Source organism: Ambystoma mexicanum, chromosome 3q (genome assembly GCF_040938575.1).
Source record: "Ambystoma mexicanum isolate Mex_15411 chromosome 3q, UKY_AmexF1_1, whole genome shotgun sequence".
Taxonomy (NCBI): Eukaryota; Metazoa; Chordata; class Amphibia; order Caudata; family Ambystomatidae; genus Ambystoma; species Ambystoma mexicanum.
Genome location: NC_090926.1, coordinates 147006669 through 147021032, shown reverse-complemented (window position 1 = coordinate 147021032; position 14364 = coordinate 147006669). Strand labels below are relative to the sequence as shown.

The following is a 14364-nucleotide window of genomic DNA, read 5'->3' as shown; positions in this document are numbered from 1 at the left end:
CTAAAAAAAAACTGGGACCACTGCATGTTCCAATGGAAAAATAATCTTGAAAAAGGGGGACAGAGCACCCAATTCTGGGACAGACCTGTCAAAACTGGGACGTCTGGTCCACCCTGCTACTAGGGCATACTCTGCGTGCGGGCCTGCAGTCCCCGTGCCTAGGGCAGCGGCCCTGATAGCCTTGCCTGTGCCACAGGTGTCCCTGCTTCTCTTATCTGCGCATTGATGGATTTGCTTGCAGAGTGTGGGTGGACGGGTGGCCCAGCTCTCACGCTGTAGGCTTCAGTGTTAATAGGTCACCAGGATGTGGGGACTATAAAGCACACGCCGGGGGCGGCACTGAGTGCACCATTCTGCTACCGCAAGCTAGAAGATGCAGGGAGTATACCTTTGTCTGTGCCTCCTGCCAGCCTTCATCGCTGGCACGCTGCCCCCGGAACCCCGTAAGTCCACAGGGGCTGCTTACTCACTGCTGTGCTTCCTGGGGTTGGGGTAGGGAGGTGGTCTGCCTTGGGGGGGGGGGGGGGTTCATGGACTCCACACTCCAGACCCCCTAGATGTGTTTTGATCGGGCCATCGACCCCTTTAGCGCCCTTGGCTAGAAGAATGCAAAATGACATTGAACCAAATCACCCCCGGGCTCCCTGATCAGGCACGTTGCCCTCTTGGGGGCGCTTGGGGAAAGCCGCCTGTTGCGTGCCGGGCGTGTGCCTACGCGGTGAACTTTGCAAGCCTGTGCACCAAAGTCACACGCTTGTTTTTGATATAACGGACATTATCCCGCCAGTGCAAGCATTTCAACGAGTCCCACATCAGATGGGAGTTCATCCAGTCCTCTTTTCAGCGACAAGAAGCAAGCAATCAAGTTATGCAGTGAACATCTACACGTTTTACCCTTTGATTATGGCACTTGCAGCCCTGACGTTAAGTTGGGCAAAGCAAGTCCAAACAGCAAAGAATGGCCACACCCGCATGTCCTGCTCACAGCTGACCTACAATGCTTTATTTCTGATTCTGCCTAATGTTCTTTGGTTCATTTCTTTCCTGATTTCTAGTGCCTAACGTTAGCCAACAAGTTCTGCCTACATCTTTGCAGCGCTTTATTTTGCCTGTCCCCCCCCTATTGCCATTCACCCCCTTTCCTATCTCTTCTTTGTTTCTTGTCTTTCATTTTCTGTTTGCCTGTTCTTCAACCCTAACTTCTACTTTGCCAATTGTTCATCTTTTTTCTCCTTTTATCTATCGTACGGTCCACAGTAGCCCCTTTCCTAATCCTTCCAAACCCTGCCTCTCATTTTTCATTTTCGTAGGACTTCTTAGTTAAAGTTGTTCATTTACTTTTTTGTATATAAGTCAAAAGCCCTTGCCAAAATTGTGCACTATTGTAATTGGGAATATTCTACTGGGCAAAAAGACTGTAGAGCCTGCAAATACACAGGAGGTCGGCTGGTTAACATCTGACTGCCAACCTACCCGTCCCAGCTAATAATATTATTTTTTTGGAGAAATTACATTTAAGTTTACAAATGCTTACAGTATGTCATATAGGTCGGTGGGTTCATGCATTTTCTGGGGAGAAGTGCCTTGGGCTCGCAGGTCATAGGTTTTAGATAGCCATTCACCCGCCTGAAGGTGGTAGAACTTGTGTCCTGGAGTTGGCTACTGGCACCATCAACAGTTATACGAGCTGTCCCCATTTACAATATAGGAGCGCCTTGGCACTAGGGTACCAGAGCACCATCCAGGCTGCCAGCCAGTGACATTATGAACCCTGTGGTGTCAAAATCTTGAGGAACATCTTTGCCAATATCGTTCAATTTATTTTGAAAGAAAATGCCCATGATAACATGTGGCAAACTTCCCTCAGCATTTACTGGTCATCGTAGAGATATGGGTTATGACTTAAAACACGGGAAAACCAAGAAAAAGAGGCTGGAAAATTAGATGGGAGCGCGAACAAAGGTTACTCCCTTGATCTTGTTTAGTTAAACTTGGCCCATGACCACGGCAAGATGGTCACATTGTTGATTGAAACACCCCTGTACAGTTATTTAGTTCCACTCGCAAAAGACCCAACGATGCAAATTCGGCTTATTATTCTGAATCGGTTTAATAGGCAAAGACATTTTAATGTGATATGAATATTACAATCCAGTCTCTTGTCTGACCATTGATCCCTGTCATTCAAGCTCCTTCTAATGGGAGGTTTTCTCGTGTATGTTAAGTTTTGGTCATAGAGTCCCTAATATGATTATTTGTCCTCCTGAATCTTTAGGACAGTTAAATAAAAAGAAAAGGCTGCAGCTCTAAAGCATGACTGTCACTCCTGGATCATCCTTGAGTAGACCATGGCTGGGGGAAATTCCCAAAGCACTTTTTTAGTATTGGTTACAGGAGCTCTATGTCTTACTGCAGATAATCATGGCCATGAAAATTCATGGATTTAAAATGGGGACGCAAGAGATCATGCTATGATCATCAGCAGGTGGTTTGCTCCGCAGCTTGATCCATCTAATGCACCATTGGTTGAGGTCAATGGAGAATATGTCGAGTTCACAAGGTATAGTGTGAATGGAGCAGGCAAAGCTATCTCCCATTACCCTGTGTTGCCATGGTGCAGAACAGTCAAGTGGGCAAATGATAGATTTGACTATCTGGGGTGAAACTAACAAAATGTGTAGCAACTTCTGCTGACTGATTTGTTGCTAGAGGCGAAAGAAGCTGAAACAGATTGCAACTGATGGCGGTGAAGGACCGTTTCCTTGTTGGGGAAGGTTCTCGGCCTCACAATGTGTCTATTGGCTACTTTACTTGATATATTCGGCTACGTTCCGTGAAGGTATTTAACAGATTCCGCAGAGGCATGTGGGAGAAATGAGCAAAGCCTTCACATTCTGTACTTTATAAGGAAATGCAGAACGTAGGTTGCTGGGATGGCCACCTGGGATATACCATATAGTATATTTTTTAATTGTATGATTTTTTTTTTTTTTACACTTATAGCAGCGAACAAAGCCCTGAGGCCCAGATACAGGCGGGTAATGAGTTACATGATTGTAAAACAGTTGCAAGGCGGGGTAATACGTTACGGAAATGCAAGGTACAGTTGTGGTTGCATGAACTTACAAGGTGGGGTTTTAAGCTAAATGGCAGTTGGAATGTGGCGCAGTATGAGCCCGCAGGAGGAGAAGCTTAGGGACATGTCCCGGGACTGGGTCCCCTTCCTTATTAATGCACGATGGGCGTGCTGCTGTATCCCAGCAAGCGTATCTTTGGGGAGCAGTACAAACAAATGGGTCACACACTGGGAAAGCCGCACCCAGTGAGGCCGGGGCCTCCATCGGAAAGTACGTGTCAAGGAAGTCAGGATTCGGTATAAGATGTTACGTTAGCAAGTTCAGATGCCAGATCGACAAGCATTACATACACAGAAACATCATGGATCTAATCTTTGCTCCTCGTGAGATTGGTCGCACGTGGGTTGCGAGCCTACATCATAAGGGTGCAGGATTGAATGGGAGGCAGCCACGCCTTTTTGACTTGGCACAAGTATGTTATGTGGGAGGGGCTTACAAGGGTTGATGTTCCCCTGACAGTCGTTTGCAGCGCATGAGTGTGGGAGTATGGGGGCTGCTTTAAGGTGCGATGGGTAGCAGTGGCGTCGCCAGGGGGTCCCAGAAATCGTGGGCCCCCCGACCTCTCTGCACTGTCTGCGGTGCTGCATCCGCCCAGGGATCTCGCAAAAGCTCTCCGGCGTGATGTCGATCTAAGCAAAATCAGCCTGGGGATCGGATCCCATTTTTATCAGATTACTATTTTTGAATGCACATTCGCACAATTTGGTTAGTGCTGAAAAACCCCTCCACCACACTGGCGGTAGTGCCACCTTAGCGGCGGCAGCACCCCGAGAGATTTACAAAAGAGTTGGCACCCTCCCTTCCCCAAGGCGGTTTTCAATAGAATAGGGCGCCCATGCATTAGCATGAGAGCCTTATTCCAGTGACGAACTTCCTGCTGAGGTGCGGGAGAGAGGATCTCTTAAAGTGTATAACCACGCTGGGCATTAGGCAGTCTGAACTTCTCTGCAGGCTAACAGGGGGTAGGGAATGCAGGCTCCGCACAGACCCCTTCACTGTATACCATCGCGGGCAGTTTGCTGCTACCGCGGTCAGCGATATACAAGGCTCCAGGTTATGGAGGTCTGAGAGATGATAGGCTGAGCCAAGTTTTGCAATATGCAGTGGGCAGCTCAAGAGGGCATCATTGGGGGGAATGAGAAGACTTGAAAAAAAGATATTTAGTGCGCTGTCTGAATGCGAGGTCGATTTGCATTCTAGATCTTCTCTTGCAGCAAAAGCTGACGCATGGTATCAAGTCCCCTGCAAAGGCGTTAAGGGCATCCATGCGAACCTCGCAGCTGTCTGTGCTGGATATGTAATTTGTTCACAGTGCATTTTACGAACCCTTTTATGGGAGGGTTCAAAGGTCAGGTAAGATGGTGTGTTCCACAGTATGGACATGTTTTTAGGTGGAGGTTGGGAAGAGGTCAACTACTAGCGATTTAGCATTACTTTGGGGGCACTCACAAGAATGCCTGTTATGCAGGGAACATAACAGGTTAGGTGAATTTGTAGAGCACACTTTCATCCCCCTAAGGGGTATCTTGGCGCTATGGACAGATAACAGAGGTTTGGCGTTACCCAGCCGCCTGGTACTCATTTTATCGATCTCAAAAAGATGAAGGACTACGCGGACCTGCCAGGATTCAGACCTGTGACCATGCGGTTAAAGACAGGCCCTTGAAGCGGATGCATTAGTCCACTGAGCCACAGACTAGGAGATTAGGGTTCAGCTGTTGGTAGTGGCCCAGCAGCAGATTCTGATAGTGGAAAAACGGCTTGTGTTCAGTGTTCCTGTGGTGAACGAATAAGTCCAGTATTAACCATGACTTTCTAGACAAGAGAAGATGCAGGCCATGGTCCTTTGGCTGTTAGATGGGGGTGGGTCGGACTTCTCTGGCAGTGACCTGCACATTCGCAAGCCACGAGACACCGCACCCAATGACCAGCATTTGACATAGTGCTTTTCCCCTGTTTTATGGGGGTTGCATGTAAAAAAAAACAAATCATGCGGTACACTGTGGAAAACAGACTGGCGTGTACAGTATAGTGGGTATTTTTTTCCTCTTTTTTTTTTAACTCTCCCAACATGCTCGAGAAAAAGAGAAATACTGCAAGTAACCTGGGGTAGTTGGGAGGCTTTTAAAAATGAAAAAAAGGTGCCTGTTTGAAAAACCCTACGCGAGACCGGTTATTTTTGTCTATGTCTAGCATGCATCATGGACTGAGTTGGGTCTAATTGACCTAAAACATTTGACCTAATCACATTTGATCGAATTTGACCTTTTTTGGTCCAGAATGTCGGGGAATCTCCCCACAAGCCCCCCCTCTCCACTGCCCCTCAACCTAATCGATACCCTTACCTACCCCCATTTGGTACAACGTCCTTTCATCGCCTGCATGTTCATCCCCAGGCATTTTAACGTGCACATTCCATCGAATGTGCTTATCGAATTTTTTAGGGGGCGTGGGAAAGGGCAGATAAGGGTTTGGGCGGGAAGGCAATAGCAAAAAACCCCCCAAAAAAACAAAAAATAAATGATGCGCATTTTCGATGGAATCTGCAAGTTAAAATGACAGGGGATGAAATTACAAGCGATGAAATGACATGGAATCCCCCATTAATTAAATTTGACGGAAAGAAAGACCAAAGAAATTTGATCAAACGTTTTAGGTCAAATGTTTTTAAGTCAATTATGCTAATACTCATGGACCAGCCGGTTAAACAAATATATTGGAGCCAAATCAGATTTTCTGGGATCCCCTGCACATCACTGGAGATTCGGAGTTGCACCAATTATTTGCCCAGTGTCTAAGTCTTTGAGTTAGTTTTCATGAGCTGTATGGTAGATGCTGTTGACAAGTTCATTGTTTTGATATAGTGATGCTGGTGATTGCGGGTTTAGAACCACCTTGTGGTGATCGGCATTAATTTAGGAGCCCTGTGTGTTGGATTCATGCATCCTTGTGTGTCCTCCTTTTATGCATATATTTTTTTTAAAACAGGAACACAAGAATACGGAAGTTGCTGTTGTGCGATGCTATAGTCTGATTAGGGCTTCAGGTGACTACTGTGAGTTTTGTAGCTCTGTTTCTGATATAGTTAGGAATTTAAGAAACTTTTCAAGAAGAATGCTTGGGAGATGTTACTATGGACCCATAATAACGGTACATAATAATGACTCATCTACATAAAGATGCTTAAATAATCCCCAGGAACATGTTACCCTCTGTCAAAATCCCTTTAATTTGTGATTGGTTATTTATAACGGCTTAATACCCACACGTTTCTAAGTGCGGTCCCGGGGATCGAACCTGTGTTGCTCGCTCTACATCGCTTCGCTTCCAAGGCGAGCACGTTGCAGCTGAACCATCAAGCCTGCTCATCATCTAGAGTGCCACAGAAGATGCGCCATTCAGTTTACGCTGCTATAGCATTCTCAGCCTCACCATCTGTGACACAGAAGACATGGGCATGCGCCACAAGGCCACATAATGCCTAGCTGCTGCTTGAGCTCCAAATACCACCCATCGGTTATTTGGCAGATATGCATGCCAAACAATTGACTTGCCAGAAAACCTTCCCCATCAGCTGCTGTGTCACCAACTGCCTGGCAGCTCCTTTAACATGCACATAATATGGCGTTTTATACATCACTTCATGACAGATTGCACCTGCGCAGAAGTGCTGTGATAGAAGGCGGTAGGGTTACCCAACGGAATGGTACTCAATGTATCTACCGCAGCAGGACGAACCACTGAGTTGGCTCTGCTGGGTCTTGAGCCTGTGTCCTTAGGGGTTAGCGCGGAGATCTGAGGTGAACACTTAACTGACAGACCTATCGCACCCACCAGTTATTATAAGCATATTGCTGGCCCATCACTTAGTGCGGTCAACCACATTCCACACATGGCACACGTGTTAATTGTTGTGTCGTAGAAGGCCTAATGTGTTCATAATGCCTGTCCAGCAGTTACTCTGCATGGATTAAGTGATAATCCCAATTAATGGCCCCACATTCCCGTACACAGGTTACTGTGCCACAAAATGCTTGGCTGAAGGTTACTATATCATTTACTATGCATGGGATTGCGTTCCATCCATTACTGTGCCACAGAGGGCATGTCCATGTGCACTTAATGCCTCCCCCCCGCCCCCAACGTTTCCTGTGCATAGAAAGCACTCCCATCACTTGGCTTTGCTGAAGAGAGCCTCGCTTTGCATGGCAGACATAATGCCTTTGCTTACATACGCTTTGTTGATAAGGTAAACATATCCATCATGGCAGCCATCGAGGCGTGGCACTACATTTGCTTATTTCATCTTTCCCCAACACTTCTTCCCTCTTTCCAAATCTCCCTTTCTTCCTCCCATTCACAAATTCTGGAGAGCACAGTTCCATCGATGTAAGAACACTCCTGGGATGGCAGTCGGATTGGTTGTAAGACTGTTACATTTTAGCATGGTTGCATACACATGGGGTGCGATTTGGAGACAGTGCAGAACAGTTCCAAGTGCTCAGGGTGAGTATCAAGCTTTAGAGCAGCATCTGTGAGGACCTGACTTCTGCCCTGCAGGAGTACAAGGATGAGTAGAGGCTTAAACGCCCACTCTGCGCTCACAGATCTACAAACCAAGAGCCAACACGCTCATAAAGGTAAAACAGGCACAGTGAAGAGGTATGCCTCCTTTGGTTTGTGTGGGGATGTCTGCTGAGGCAAGGCTATGATCTTAAGGGTGGGGTCAGGGCTCAAGTCGATGGTACACGCAGGGGGACGCAGTCCACCCCCTTTATTCAAAGGGTGGACTCACCCCACACCCCCAGCTAAAAGAAAAACATTGGATGTCCTCTTTGATTTTATGAATTATCAGGTTTGTAGGCGGGACACTTCACCACTACCTGATCAAAAATAACAAACAACTAAAGGTGAAATATCCCATTTCGGTACTACAAGTCTCAGGGAAAACATTTGCATTGGTTCTTGGAGTTTAAAACATGCACACATTTTAATGTTTTAAAAAACACTATTAGAAGAAAATATCCTATCTTGTTTTTGTGTGTGTGTTGATTTTATGAAAGGCAAATGGCATTCGTCCTGCTCATTATGGGTGGTTATCTAAAGCCAATTGAATGAAATGTGCATATTTCACCATGATATGCTAATTCCTGGCAAAGTCACATCCCATTGCGTTTGTTGATGAGTCCCCCCCCACTTATATTTTTAGGACTTGACCCCTAGGGGGTGTGAATGCGATCCAGAAGTAGAGCTGGGGGAGCCAGGGATTTCATGTGTAGGGCCGAGCCTGGGGGTCAGACCTGGCTCTAGGAGTCCACCATGGGCAGGTGGCCAAGCTGCCATCAGGGTCAGATTTTTTTATTTTCATATATGGGCATTTCTTTCCATTTTGCCCGTGCAGAGCAGGCAAAATGAACAAAAAAATCCCCAAATATGGAAAAAAAGCTATTTTGGCCCTGATGCGGCTCGGGTGCTGACAAGGTACCAGGGCCGCGTTTATTTTCTTTTCATATTTGGACATTTCTTTCATTTTTGGCCGGACGGTGCGGTCAAAATGGAAAGAAATGCGCCAATATGAAAACAAATAAACACGGCCCTGGTGCCCTCTTCGCACCTGAGCAGGCATCAGGGACAGATTTTTTTTTAAATAAATGCCCAAAAAAGGAAGGTAGGGTGGGGAGTGTGGCCTACCTTAAGGCGCTGCTGCTGGCCTGCTGCACACCTGCCTCCTGCACCAAATGACTCCCTGTTCTGCCCCCATCAATCGTGTTGTCTGGGGCAGGACAGGAAGTCATGGATTGGAGGGAGGTGTGTGGGCGGCCCTGCAGCACGCAGCATAGACTGAGCTGCTTTATTTTCTTCTTTTTTCTCGTTGATCGTGTGGATACTGCTGGCCAGCCATGGTGTGGCCTGTAGCAGGCCTGTGGGATCCAGGGGTACTGGCCCGCAATGAGGGTCGGGCTGGAGCCCCCGTTTGAGACCGGGCCGACCCGGGCCTTGCCAGGCTTGCCCACCTCTATCCAGTAGTTACCCAAACAACATAGTAACACAGTCCAAAATAAAGGGAATGCCCAACCAAGGTTCTATAAATATATATATACTTTAATCAGCACACCAGCTGCAAGAAAACTAAATAGAAAACACTGCACAAAACCTACCCCACTGGAAAAAATAGAGAAGATTCAACACATAGAAGAATGTAGCCCTCTGAGTCTGAATACAGGGGTGATAGGCACATTTTAAACCACAAAAGTATATGTCTTTGGATGAAAAAGGTGCAAAAGTTACCTAATCAGTGTTTAGGGCCTGAAATCGACCAGGGGTCAGTTATTAGTTATCAGTACCCTTTTCTTGGTTCATTTGCAGTTCGACGTGGTTGAACCCGGCTTCGAGCAGTGATGCTAGCAGATTCAGCTCAGTTCGGGTATGTTAGATCATATATGCTGAGGCAGCAAACGGGGGTCGAGCAGGTCCGAATGTGGTATCTCTGTGCGGGTCGAATGCAGCATTTGACAAAGCATTTCGGAGCACTCACAAGGATATGTTCAAAATCGAGCCGGGTCAAGCCGGGTTGTAATTGCTGGGAAGGCTGAGTGGCGCTTCAACTGTCCAATTTGGCGGACATCAATGATTCGAATCAGTGATCCGATGTGTGTTTTGTCGAAGTGACGTTTAGAAGGTGAGCCGGGTTGAGTTGTGGTGTAACCTCATGTTCGAGTCAGCCAGTGACTCTCCAGTGGTCTCAGTCAGGTTCCGGTGACGAGTCTAGCAGGTGACAGGCTCAACAAGTAGATGATGCAGCATCAAGCTGATTCCAGATGCAAACAGTGCAGTTCGAATGGTCGGAGGAGTGCCAAAGGCAGACCCGGCTGGATCCCTCTGGTTCGATGAGCGGCGATTGCGGTTCATCAACAGTTAGATGGGTTTGGTGCAGCAGTACAGGGAGCCTTAGCTGATCTGGTCCTCCAGATGCTGTGGGACACACTCCAGGGACTCTAGGATAGGATGAGTTATTTGAGGGTCTGCAATCCCAGCTTTGGGAGATTCTGATGTAGAGTGGGAGGTCCTGGTCCACAGCACGAGTCACCAACAATGTGACGTGGGAGTGGGAAGGGGCAGAGTTTTCTTATCCCTTGACTGCTCCTTTTTCACCTCGGTGGCTGAGGGCTTTGGAAAGTACAACTCTCCAAAAAGAGGTCCAAACAAATCCTTCTAAGGTTTTTTGCTCCAGAGTAAATCAAAGAATTGGTGTGAAACCCTTTCTATTAAAGGTAAAAGTCCACAAGTGATTGGACTAAAGCTATCGTGCTTTAGGTGTCCAATCCCTGGAACCAGTGGACTTTACCTTCTGACATCACACCCAAAGTGCTTTGTGCTGCAGGAAGTGGAGGGGACAGGAAGGCGAGAAAGAGGCAGAGAGAAACAAGATGATGGGGCCTTCACCCAAATGCACAGCTCTCCCTATCTACACTAGAGGGAAGAGGCAGCTCTTCCCTTCTCAATAGGATCAAAGGCCTGTATGCAGCATGCTGGTGCAAGGCAACTCCTTTTGAATGGGTGTGGTCTGTTGATTCTTGCGCCCAGAAACGCTTCCTGTTGAGTGGCTGTCTTTGAAGGAGGGCTTTGCCTACCCACACAAAGAGATCAAAGAGAGGCATGAATACTCAGGTTCTTGTCCTGTCACTTGGCAGGACCAGATTGTCTGTTTAGAAAACACATCACCACCCGCAGCTGAGCTGACTCACGGGAGCTGACATGTGTGATATCAAATTGGATGTGGCTGCAATGATTATGAGCAGTGTTTCAAAAAAGGTAGCAGGTGCTCCTCTCCAGAATGAACATGGCATGATAACCTGTTCTCAGATGAGAGTTTGCAGCACACTCTTTTTGCTCACTGTACTTTTCACAGATGGGAAATATCCATTTGCATATCAGTCTTTGTCCCGCCCACATGGGCAGGCCAGCACCAAAATGCTCTGGCAATTCCTCTCTGAACAGGAGTACCAACAGCAACCCCATACACGTGTTTCAGCCTTGTTGGGCCTCATCATTGAGGTGAAGCTGCGCCTCTCTGGGCACAGTGAGCAGGGTGTCCACGTCTGGTTGCCCCCAGGTAACTCAGGGTGACCAACCCCAAGTTCCTTTTTTGATATTATGAGCAGTGCCATACACAGGCATGGCTTATATTTAGGGTGTACCCTAACAACAGCTTGGGCTATTCATAATCATCTTATTTTAAAACAGCGGGGTGCAGATCTTAAATGGCAACCCTGTGCTGCATTGACTTTGGCTGTCACTTCAGCTGTCAAGAGGGCACCCATGACCTAAACCTGCTCTGTGCCACTGTAGGGAAGGTGGGGCATTCAGGCTGACACAGCAGTGCACAGGTGCACACTATGCCTTTGGCATGAAGCCTATGAAAGGGGAATCTGATCAGCAGATTACCCATTCAGAGATGGAATTACCCACATCATTTTATTAATTAATCAATAACAAAAAAGCCAGTACTTTCACACACTTGCCAGATGGCAATACCTCACAGTTTCACACGTTGTGTGTACGTTTCTCACATTGTGGCACAGGATCACTCATTGGGTGCGAGTCTTGCTTCCAGGAGTACTCTCTCGAATATGGGCTGCCCATTCTCACTCAAAGCAAATGTCAAAATGTGCAGAACAGTCACACTCATTGGGTGAAAGTCTGACAGTAGGATGCACAGTCTTGATCAGTGTGTGAGTCTTGCATTTAAGAGCACAATCTCACTCACAAGATGGGAGTCTTCTCTTGGAGCTTCGTCTGGCCGCTTGTTGCATAGCCTCAAACCTTTGAGGATTGAATCTTATTGCCTTATTCATTGGTTGTGTGCCCCTCACCTGGCAGTACGGTCTCTCTCACTGGGTGTGAACCTCGTACAATGGGCCACAGTCCTATCCTGTGAGTGTGTCGCACCTCAGAGCAAAAACTGTGTGCATCCTATCTTGGAGCACAATCTCACTAATTTGGTGCAAATCTCGCAAGTGGGTGCATGGAAATCCCATGCGTGTGTGTGGGCTGCAGACCCAGGATCACATGCTCACTTCTTCAGTGTGGATCTCTGGCCAAGGCACTTTGGGCAAGCATTCAGGATGGGTCTCACACCTATAAACAGTGCGAAATATTGAGTGGGCACCTCACTCCTTGGAGCATAGTATCAACCGTTGCTGGTAATCTCACAACTGAACGTACAGTTTCACACTTGATCATCTCAGTGACCCCATGTATATTAATGGAGTCAGTCTCCCATCTGGGAAGACAATCATATTTCTGTTAAAACACCCTGAATTCTCACTCCAGTTTCTATAGATCCATACCATATTCTGTGTGCAGGGGTGTCTGAGAGAGCTAATTCTTTCATTCAGGAGAGACAAAGAGGTAACAACCCCCTATATGTGGGATCAAGCTCATTTTGCCCCATGGTGCCTCACTCCAGAACGCGTGAGCAGGTTTTAAGACCCTGCTGATTCTGCTATCCTACAGGCTCGAGCCTTCTATCCCTTGCCCCATCACGGCTTCCAACATCCTGAGCGACAGCTTATGTACAGCAGGCAGCTCGGGACATGCCTGTTGCCAATTGAATGTAGCCAGAACTACTATTAGACACTGGGAGAGTGCCATGAATCCACATTGGTGGTGCACAAGCACTGAACATATAGAACATAATGATATAGTGTTGCTGTCCTGCTGAGAAATGACAATTGGGTCTGTTTAAATGTAAAGCAGAGTGGCTGAGAAGTGCACGCACTGTGCCATTAACAAATCAAGCAGCTGTAATGGGTGGAAGTGCTGCTTTGGTGGCATCAAGAGTATGCAATTCTCTGCGGGGTACTGTTGGTCATTTCCTATTGAAGTATAGCAGCCCTATTGAGAAGTGCCATTAAAAGTGAAGCTGTCCAATAGGCTGGATCAGTGCTGCCCCATAAAAGGTGTAGAAGCCTCTGTGAGAAGTGGCAGCACTGTCCCAACGGTGAGAAGTGTCGTATTTTCACATTAACTATGCTTAAGCACCCTGGGTTATTGAATAGTGCTGCTACATTCTGAGTAATTCTATCCCTTTAAATATATTAGCTCTTGTATAACCACAACATTGTTGAGTTATTCTGATGATGATGAAGATGATGTCAGACTTGGTCAATAGTTCTGGTTCTGTATCCTTAAATGTACTTCAGATCTTCAGAGTCTCGGGAGGATAGCTCAGGGGCAACATGCTTGCCTTGGAAGCAAGACGACACAGAGCACCAAAGGTTCGATCCCTCGGTCCGTGCTTAGAAACCTCTGGGTATTATGTGCATTATAAATAACCAATAAAAACTGCTGGGCCTTAGAGTGTAGCAGCTCAAATGAGAATTGCTGATGTTTTGCATCAAAATTATAGCAGCCCCACTAAGATGAACTGGTATTGCCTCAACAAAAGCAAAGTATTACTGCTTAGATTCAACAAGTATAGAAGCCCCATCAAGAATATAGATAACTGAGGAGTACCAGCATTGCCCCATTTCAAATATGGCAGCTCTGCTCTACTAGAAAGTGCTGGCTCATAAAGATTACACAGCCCTGCTGAAAAGTGCTATTACTGTTTCTTTAAAAATATTGAAGCCCAATCTAGAAGTGTTAGCTCTGCACCAAGAGTTACAGCAGCCCTGCTGAGAACTGCAAGTATTGCCCATAGAATGCTATTATACTTGACAATGTTAAGATCCACACTGGTTCTATGTGATAATTCAGCATTCTGAAGAACACATTTAAAAAAAGACTGATTTATTTCGGCTGATTTGTGTGGTCTTCAAAATGCCGAATTACCACATTCTACTGGCCCCCCCACTCAACCCCCCAAGAAGGTGATCCCACCTCACTCCACACTCCCACCCTCTCCCGCGCTGGAATTCAGGGGAGTTCACCCCCTCACCTCTGTCAACGCCTCCGTTCCCCGCCCATAGCATTCTTCCTCACCACGTACAGACTCAGAGACATGCAAACAGTCTCATTCAGCCTCTCCCTGCCCCCTCCCTTCCCCACCACAATCTTTCCCCCTGCTCCCACCACGTACACACAAAAACACAAAACATAGCTGAGCCGACTTCCTTCCTCCGGCTCGCCCGCCGAGACAGCCCTGCGCGCACTCGTTCAGAGCACAGCAAGCCCGGGGTGCGGCTGGCAGCCTCTGCGCATTCTTGCTCATCAGAGAGCAACT

At 47.1% G+C, this 14364-nt stretch overlaps 1 protein-coding gene across 1 annotated transcript in view; it reads left to right on the top strand.

The window, feature by feature from the left end:
* Nucleotides 1–359: 359 nt before the first annotated feature.
* The window catches only part of LOC138582245 (uridylate-specific endoribonuclease C-like), an 88229-nt gene continuing 74224 nt past the window's right edge, over nt 360–14364 (top strand). Inside the window, exon 1 of the mRNA XM_069653348.1 lies at nt 360–443. Within this exon, the coding sequence (XP_069509449.1) occupies nt 374–443 (70 nt within the window). The 5' untranslated portion in view covers nt 360–373. The remainder of the gene's footprint in view (nt 444–14364) is intronic.